This window comes from Neovison vison, chromosome 12 (assembly GCF_020171115.1).
Source record: "Neovison vison isolate M4711 chromosome 12, ASM_NN_V1, whole genome shotgun sequence".
In the NCBI taxonomy this organism is placed as follows: domain Eukaryota; kingdom Metazoa; phylum Chordata; class Mammalia; order Carnivora; family Mustelidae; genus Neogale; species Neogale vison.
The window spans coordinates 28072558-28081278 of NC_058102.1; the positions used below are offsets into that span (position 1 = coordinate 28072558).

At 44.6% G+C, this 8721-nt stretch overlaps 1 protein-coding gene across 1 annotated transcript; it reads left to right on the forward strand.

The window, feature by feature from the left end:
- The first annotated feature begins 3074 nt into the window (after positions 1 to 3074).
- BTG1 (BTG anti-proliferation factor 1) lies at positions 3075 to 5678 on the forward strand. Its single transcript, XM_044229443.1, has 2 exons — positions 3075 to 3378; positions 4357 to 5678. The coding sequence occupies exons 1-2, from the start codon at positions 3231 to 3233 to the stop codon at positions 4722 to 4724; spliced, it is 516 nt and encodes a 171-aa protein (XP_044085378.1). The 5' UTR covers positions 3075 to 3230; the 3' UTR covers positions 4725 to 5678.
- The last annotated feature ends 3043 nt before the right edge of the window (positions 5679 to 8721 follow it).

The following is an 8721-nucleotide window of genomic DNA, read 5'->3' on the forward strand; positions in this document are numbered from 1 at the left end:
TGCTAAGTAGTCTCTATGGTTATTCCACTCAGTCCTCACCACATCCTTTAAGTTTCTGAAGAAAATAGAATGCAGAGGCGCAAGGAACTTGCCTCGTGCATACAGCCAAGAGAGTTGGGTTTGTCAAGACAGCTGACCCTTCAAAAACATAGGTTTGAACTGTGTGGGTCTATTTTTATGAGGACTTTTTGATATGCTATACTATGTTATAAATGTATTTTCTCTTTCGATTTTAATAACATTTACTTTTCTCAGCATTACTTTATTGTAAGAATACAGCGCATAATACGTATAACATACCAAATACGTGTGAATTGACTTTATGTTATTGGTAAAGCTTCTGATCCGCAGAAGGGTATGAGGAGTTAAGTGTTACGGGGAGCCCCAAGTAATACATGGATTTGACTGCTTGTGGTTCCTTGCCCCTAATCCCTGCATTTTTCAAGGGTCAACTGTATTTGAGACTGCCCTATAGTTTAACCTAACAGCAAAATGAGAAAGTGCTTTTATAATTCAAAAGCTGTGGAGAAGCACCAGCTTGTTTTTCAGATGGGAAGAGCTTGACTAAACCTCTGGAAAAATACTACTGAACATATGTATGTCCAGAACTGAAAACTGTTAGTAATTAACATTGTGCCCTATCTAAAGCTTGCATTTAGGACCAATGTTTATTTCCAGCTCTCTCCCTGAGTTCTCCCTAGATACCCTACAAAGAAGAGTAAGTTCTTAAATCCATTAGTCACTTAAAATAATGATTTAAGGAGGGAAACATACACATACGATAAAAAAAAAAAAAAACTGTGTGCATGTGAGTTTAACTTTCTGGTAACCCTATTCAACTGATTGTAAAAAGCTTTCAGAAGGGGTACAGCCACTGCCTGGGAAGGCAGTTAAAAGTGGAGAGAACACACCCTTGGGAGACAAGTCTGAGTTCAAATGCTAGAATTTTGTTAACTTCATAAATTGTTTTGCAGAGGAGTCAAAGAGAGCTCAGGATTATTAGGAGCCCAAGTTGGAGACCAGGCTTGGAGCAGAAAAACCTTCATTTGATTTATCATCTAATGCTCAAATGACTGATAAGGTGAAAGAAAAGAGAAGAGCCAGAGATTAAGGGTGGGTGGAGTTAGGGATATCAGAAGATCTTGTGCTAGGGCTCCGACGATTTTCAGAATTTACTTCTGTTTCCCTGTCTCCCTTTTGAGTAGTCAAAGAGTTTTGAAGTCCTCAGTGAATTACCATGACGTTTATTTTAAGCACAGTTCTTTCTGAAAAATCCTAAGAGGAAACAAATGTGCCTTATTTACAATTATTTTTGAGGTACTCAACCAAAAAAATTAAGATGTTCACAAAACTCAATGCTTTTAACAATACCATCTTAAAATTATTTAACTTAGTTCACATGTAACTAGTTATTGTGTATGAATAAAAAAAAATCTGCAAGTTCTTTCAAACCCAGTTTTGCATATTTCATTTAAACAATAAAACGTTTTCTTCCTCTGCTTTACAACGTCCTACTTTTGCTTCATTTCTATACTTTTTGGTGCAGTATTTTTAAAACACACACACACACACACCCCTCAAAGTGGTGTGTTTTGCAATACTGATGACCCACTAAACTCAGGGTATTTATTTCCATCTGGTAGAGTTCAACTTCTGCCTCTTGTTTGCTTTCTCCATCTGCCCGACTCACTATCTTTTTTTTTCCCCCTCCTCCTTAATGGAGTTAGGGTTAACCCACTCTTGGGCTTAATCGTTTTAGCAGGCTCAAGCCATAATACGATTGTGTGTGTGTGTGTGTGTGCGTGTGTGTGTTTTTTCTAGTTTTGCAAGTAAGGTTTCCAGTAAACTCAAATGTCTACGACTAATACTTTCACAAGCTTCAACTCTAATCTTTATTTTCTTGTTTTTATAATGAGCAGCAGAACTCTAAGGGCCCGACAGTTACCCGCACTATAAAAAAAAGAATCTCTGGTTAGGGTTTAAACGGTGTAAAATGCATTAAACAACTTTCCCCCTCTAATAAAGCTTAAACTTCACGGAATCCGCGTGACTACATTTATCTTCAATAGCAGGCTTTCTTATCAGCACTAAGTTGGATTCTGTAAGTTCTCCACTCTTCTCGTTTGCCTCCAGAAGCTACTGAAACAGCAACCACAAAAGGCTTACTAGCCTTTTATTTTGCAGTTAAACTTTTACAAAGACATCCCCCACTCCTTCCCGAAGGTGGAGCAGGAAGGGCTCCGTGGAGTTGGCAGCGCCTCAGCTAGGAGACCTCGGCTCCCTGGGCTCTGCAGAAAGACCCGCAAAGGTCCCCTTGCTCCACTTCCTCCGCACCTTCCGCACGGGGACCCTAACAGCCCTGTTCCGCACATGCCTCCAGCTTGGGGATCCAGCCTCTCAGACCGGAGCGGGAACGGGATACAAGGGATACAAACACCCAGCGCGCGAGTGGACCGCCGTCGCGGACCTGCCGCCGAATCCGCGCGCGCGGACAGCCTGAGCAGGGCGGCTTTTATCTGCCCAGCACCGAGCCTCCCCGCCCGCGAGCCCAGGCAGCGCACTTTCGCAGAGGATGCCCTGGCGCTGGGCCCGCAGTTGCTGAAGCGGGAAGGAGGGGCTAGAGCTGGGGGCGGGGCTTTCACACGCGCACCCCCGCTCTGCTCCATCCCCTGGCCACAGCCCGCAGGTCTCCGGCCGCCGCTCTGGAGTTTATTTGTTTACAAGCGGATTACGTCAGCTCCTCCCTCTCCTCCCTGTCTCCGCATCCGCCCCCTGCTCTCTTTTCCCGCCCCCCTCCGGCTCCGAACCTGGTGCGTCACAATGGTGCGATCTGCGGATTGGCTGGAGTCGGCCGTCATACTCCAGCTACGCCACTTCCTTTCCGCGGCGCTATAAAAGCTACTGCACGGCGCCAGCATCTCTTCGCCCCTCCGAGCTGGAAATGCAACTGTTGGGAGCTTCGGAGGCTGGGGAGCTGGACGCGGAGGCGGCTGGGGAAGTCCGAGCGATGTGACCAGGCCGCCGTCGCTCGTCTCTTCCTCTCGCCTGCCGCCTCCTGTCGTGAAAATAACTTTTTTACTATAAAGGAGAAAGAAAGTAGCTGTCCGCCCCTCCCGCCCTCTTTTCCTCTCAGCCCTCTCACCTGCGAGGGAGCCCGGGGTGGCCGCTCCGCCGTCGGGGCCGCGCCGCCGAGCCCCGGCCGCCCCGGGCCGCCCCCGCCCGCCGCCCCCATGCATCCCTTCTACACCCGGGCTGCCACCATGATAGGCGAGATCGCCGCAGCCGTGTCCTTCATCTCCAAGTTCCTCCGCACCAAGGGGCTCACGAGCGAACGACAGCTGCAGACCTTCAGCCAGAGCCTCCAGGAGCTGTTGGCAGGTGAGCGGCCGCGGCGGGAGGGCGAGGGGCGCCGGGCGGACACGGATCGTACACCCCGGGCGGGAGGCTGGCCGAGCCGTCGGGCCACGGGAGTCCCGTCTCTGCCCCGGGCGGGCAGCGCTCGGGTCCCGCCGCGGGACCGGGGCTGGCGCGCCAGGCGGCCGCTAACGGCGGGTCCTGGCGAGGGTTTGGGGGCTGGGCCGAGGGCGTCCCCTCCCCCCATGGCTGGCCCACGGAGGAGAGAAGGAAACAGGCGCACAACAAAGAAACTACGGCCACTGAGGCGGGAGCTGCGGTCCTCGGACCGTCCGCGGTTTTGGGGACAAAGGAGCTATGGGGCCGGGGTTGGTTCGACGCCCCCTCCCCCCAACCCCCTCCAGCCGTTGTGGGCTCGGCGGCCGGGCCCGGGGGTGGGAAACCGCGCCGCTGCCCCGGGGCCAGCCCGGGACGGACGTGCCGTCTCCCCGCGCCTCCTACCTCTGACCATTAATCATCGGATTTGTCACCGGTTCAGTTACAGCCCAGCCCAGAGCGTGGTTTAGGGTTGCTTGTTTTTCTTCCCTTTGGGGATAACAGTCCGGTGGCGCTTCTCCTCCAGAGCCATAAACCCCATTGTGTGCGGCTGGGCTGGGGTGGGGTGGAGAAAAGTAAACAGGTTCCCGCCTGGCCGCCGGTGCCATCCGGCTGCCCGGCCAGCCGAGGCCGCGCGCCGGATTCCTGTTCTGGCGGCTTGACCGGTTGGTTCCTGGAGGTTGTTTTGTCCCAAGCTACTGTGTTATTTCTAAAGCCCTGTCCGCTCTCTCCGCAGCCCCGCACTCGCACAGCAGCGAGAGCAATGCTGGGCATTTTTAAAAAGTTGATAGTTTAAATTTCTCACTTCTCAAAGGAGCCAGCGGAAGAAAGAAGCTACAGCGGGCTCTAACAGTAACGATCTAAAGCATTGTTTCTCTGTTCTGTTCTTTTCTTTCTTCCCTATAGAACATTATAAACATCACTGGTTCCCAGAAAAGCCGTGCAAGGGATCAGGTTACCGTTGTATTCGCATCAACCATAAAATGGATCCTCTGATTGGACAGGCAGCACAGCGAATTGGACTGAGCAGTCAGGAGCTGTTCAGGCTTCTCCCAAGTGAACTCACACTCTGGGTTGACCCCTACGAAGTGTCCTACAGAATTGGAGAGGATGGCTCCATCTGCGTGCTGTACGAAGCCTCACCAGCAGGAGGTAGCACTCAAAACAGCAGCAACGTGCAAATGGTAGACAGCAGAATCAGCTGTAAGGAGGAACTTCTCTTGGGCAGAACAAGCCCTTCCAAAAACTACAATATGATGACTGTATCAGGTTAAGATATAGTCTATGGATGGATCATCTTATAATGGATGGATAAATTTGATTTTTGCTTTGGGTGGGCTCCTCTTGGGGATGGATTATGGAATTTAAACCATGTCACAGCTGTGAAGATCTGGCACAAGATAGAGTGGTAAAAAAAAAAAAAATTTTTTTTAAAGTGACAGTGCCATAGTTTGGACAGTACCTTTCAATGATTTAATAGCCTGTGAGTCCAAGTAAATGATCACTTTATTTGCTAGGGAGTGAAGTCCTAGGGTGGTTTCAGTTTCTCCCAGATGTTATACCTAAATTTTTTCCATCGACCCCTTTAAGGCAAATCTGTATTTCAAAGAACCTTTCTCTGCAGTAGATCTTGCAGAGGAAATTTGCACTATTACACTTGAAAATTGTTAACTTTTTTGGCAGCTCAATAGGAAAGCTCAACATTTTAAATGTGGTAGTACTGGAAATTTTGACAAGACTTTTACCTAGCACTTAAATATGTATAAATGTACATAAGACAAACCTAGTAAGCATGACCTGGGGAAATGGTCAGACCTTGTATTGTGTTTTTGGCCTTGAGAGTAGCAAGTGACCAGAATCTGCCATGGCAACAGGCTTTAAAAAAGACCCTTAAAAAGACACTGTCTCAACTGTGGTGATAGCACCAGCCAGCTCTCTGTACATTTGCTAGCTTGTAGTTTTCTAAGACTGAGTAAACTTCTTATTTTTAGAAAGTGGAGGTCTGGTTTGTAACTTTCCTTGTACTTAATTGGGTAAAAGTCTTTTCCACAAACCACCATCTATTTTGTGAACTTTGTTAGTCATCTTTTATTTGGTAAATTATGAACTGGTGTAAATTTGTACAGTTCATGTATATTGATTGTGGCAAAGTTGTACAGATTTCTATATTTTGGATGAGAAATTTTTCTTCTCTCTATAATAAATTGTTTCTTATCTTGGCATTTTAATCAATCTCTTGTCATGATTATAGAGGTTCAGCTATAAAAGATACGTTTCTCAGAAGACTTAGGTCAAATAAGCTATATGAATGTCAGTTGCACATTGGTCATGCTGAAAAACATTTGATAGGAGTGAAGATGATCTGTGTATACATATTTAGGTGTTAGAGGAAACACAGGGTAACTTTTTTTTTTAAATCTCTAAAGTCAAAACATGGACACATTCCCAGGCTAATCTCACGAAATGAGGATGAGAGACAAAGGTAGCCTCTACCAAACAAAGTGATACTCAGAAGGATTGTGTGTCATTGCTTCCCTGTTGAAGTGAAGATCTAAATGTTCCATTCTGCCCACCTTTGAGAAACCATTATTTTGCCCCATGGAATCCTTGTTCCATTAGAAAATCCTGGGGTAGATGACCCATAGTCTTAAAGAACAGGCTAATCACTGCAGAGATTGGTTGCTTTTTGCTTTTCATCAGCTGCAAGATTACATAAAAATCACTTAAGCTGGAATTCAACAAAAGGTATGTTTGAATTTTTATTCTCAAAAGTTGAAATGTGAGTTTTTGATTCCTCCTCTTTGGACTTCTTTCAGATAAATTCCAAGAACCTAAAATAGAGTGCGGGAGTATAGATTACCCACTACCCCGTATGATAAAAACTTGTTGGTAATTTTTTGGTCGTGGAGGATAACATGGTTCTTCCGTGGAAACTGAAAATGCGGAATTTTGAGTTCTCCTTAACACAGTTAAGTAACTTAGCATATAGTGGCTTTTTGGGGAGGTATTTATGTAAACATGCTCACAGTGGAAATACTTAGCAATTTAGGTTACTTGAAAGCAGTAGAGCCAGATTTGGGGATTGATGAATGACTGATTCTGTAGACTACATAGGAATACACAGCTGAATGTGCAGGTGTTTAGAATACAAACTGTGCGTGTACCTCACAGGTCATTCTTGGGTATTTGCTTTATAACTAACTACAGCCCATGGAACCCCCTTGCCCATTACGGTTGTATTTTTCAGTGTGTTCTTCGAGAAAGCCTCCCAGTTTTTCAGATTTGAATGTGCAATGAAACAACTGGTAGTACAGTCTACCCAGTCTCACCCCAGTTCTGACCACTATTTGCCAACCGCATCTCCTCTGAAGCCCCGTGGTGCTTAAAGTTCTGCATCCTAAATCATTGGACCTGAAGGCCAAGGATCCAGAGAGTTGAGGAATAAATTCTAGTACCTAAAACTTGTGTCCTAGAACCTGTCCTCAGATGGAAAATATTTTTTGAAGATTTGGACATCAGATTTTTCAGTGCTTAAAAAGAAAGGCGGTAGGAAGAGAACTTAAACATTTTTAGAGTTCAGGTGATGTCTGGTATGTAAAGAGCTGTTAAGTTGTGCTTTAAAAATCTTGCAAGCATCACCGAGACCTAGCATCTGGCTGTTAGCTGTGACTTTAATTTAACCTCATATTCCCCAGACAATTGTCTATGGTACAGTAGCTGGGGTTTCTCGTTCATTGCTTCCGGTCAGTGTTCCTAGCTAGCTATTTGGATGGAAACATTTGAGTGTCTGCTGTATGCACACGCAGGTGTGTCCCAGACCTGCATATGTGTAAAAGCACATTTCTGTGTGCTTTTAAGAAATGTAATAGTGATCACTGAAAAGGCTTTTTACACCACCTGAGATAGTCTCTAAGAAATCCTTTCAAGAAGGGATGACAGCTTTCAAAAGCATTCATTGCCATTGGCACCAAGGGTTCATAATTACTGGCAATACGTTGAGGAGTGATACTTTCTGAATTTTAATGAGTAGTTTTAAAATTATTTCCTTTTCCCCAGATGTAAGTACTGTCTTGCTCAGTAATGCTGAAGCAAGGCTTACCCCTAGTTCAAGCAGGATAATGGGGCTGTCGTCCCCTTCAGTCTGGAATGGGAGTCACTTGTCTGTCTGTACCCTTAATCAGCAAGATTTCTATATTATTAGACTGGGAAGGCCACTAGAAAATCGCTTCCTGGTCCTGTTGCACAAATGATTTCCTCAAGTCATGGTTACCAGTTGGAAGTAGTTTTCTTTTGTATTTATGTTCCAGATCTTAGAATTGGCCTTCATGTTAAAAGGAAGCAGTATTCCTGACTATTCTGGTATTTAGTAACTAAAGGTTAAAGTGCTGTACTATATATTAAAGTTTAAAGATCATTCCTCTCCCCTTTGCACCCCTGTTTCAGCTAATGTGATAAGATGTTATTCATAAGCCAGGGGGAGAATTTATCAACAGTTTATTTCAGCTTGTCTGAAGCAATAGATTTCTTCTCTAGCTGAAGGTGTAGGGACTGCATGCACAGTGTTTAGTCCCCCCCTCAGTCTGTACCTCAACTTTTGTACTTGGCAGCTGCTAAAATACAACAATACTTTATTTTTTATGTTTGAAACGTAACAGTATGAAAAACTTTGGTAGTGAAATAGTTTGTATTCCTAACCGAACTAAGCTGCTTACCGGAGTCCTGAAGTCATTTCTATTGCTACAGATAAGTCAGAGGAATTTATATATGATGATTTATAGTTTCTGGCTATGTCTGTAAGTCTTCAACATATATACATACATATACATATATATATTTATGTTTATATACATATATAAAAATTGTATTTTTTCTGAGAAAAACATAAAATGAAGAAACATTAAAGAAGATCTTATATTTAGTAGTTTTAAGATACTCCTCTAAGCAGGTAAGCCACAGGGTGTATCAATAGTGAGGTTTGACACCATTTCCTCAACAGTGAATTTCTGGCAGTTTGTTGACTGCAATTTTACATAAACTAACCGATTTCTTTTGGTATTGTTCAGTGTTTCAAATGGATAGAAAAATGATAAGGCTTCCAATTTAATTTCCAGTTAAGGATTTTCAATTTTTGTAAGTGTTTTCCTGTCATTTCACAGTTGAATAATCTCACAAGGAACATTCTGGAGTTCAGCTTCTGACTTTTATAGGAGGCTTTTTGGTGATATTTATCATTTTAATGTTGATGAATATCGGGATTTGTGCAGCAGAGAC

What these genes read in the sequence shown, in the direction of transcription:
- BTG1 (XM_044229443.1), top strand. Translation starts at nt 3,231, where the DNA reads ATGCATCCCTTCTACACCCGGGCTGCCACCATGATAGGCGAGATCGCC. An exon ending in CCTCCAGGAGCTGTTGGCAG is followed by an intron (nt 3,379 to 4,356) that starts GTGAGCGGCCGC and finishes TCTTCCCTATAG; the next exon opens with AACATTATAAACATCACTGG.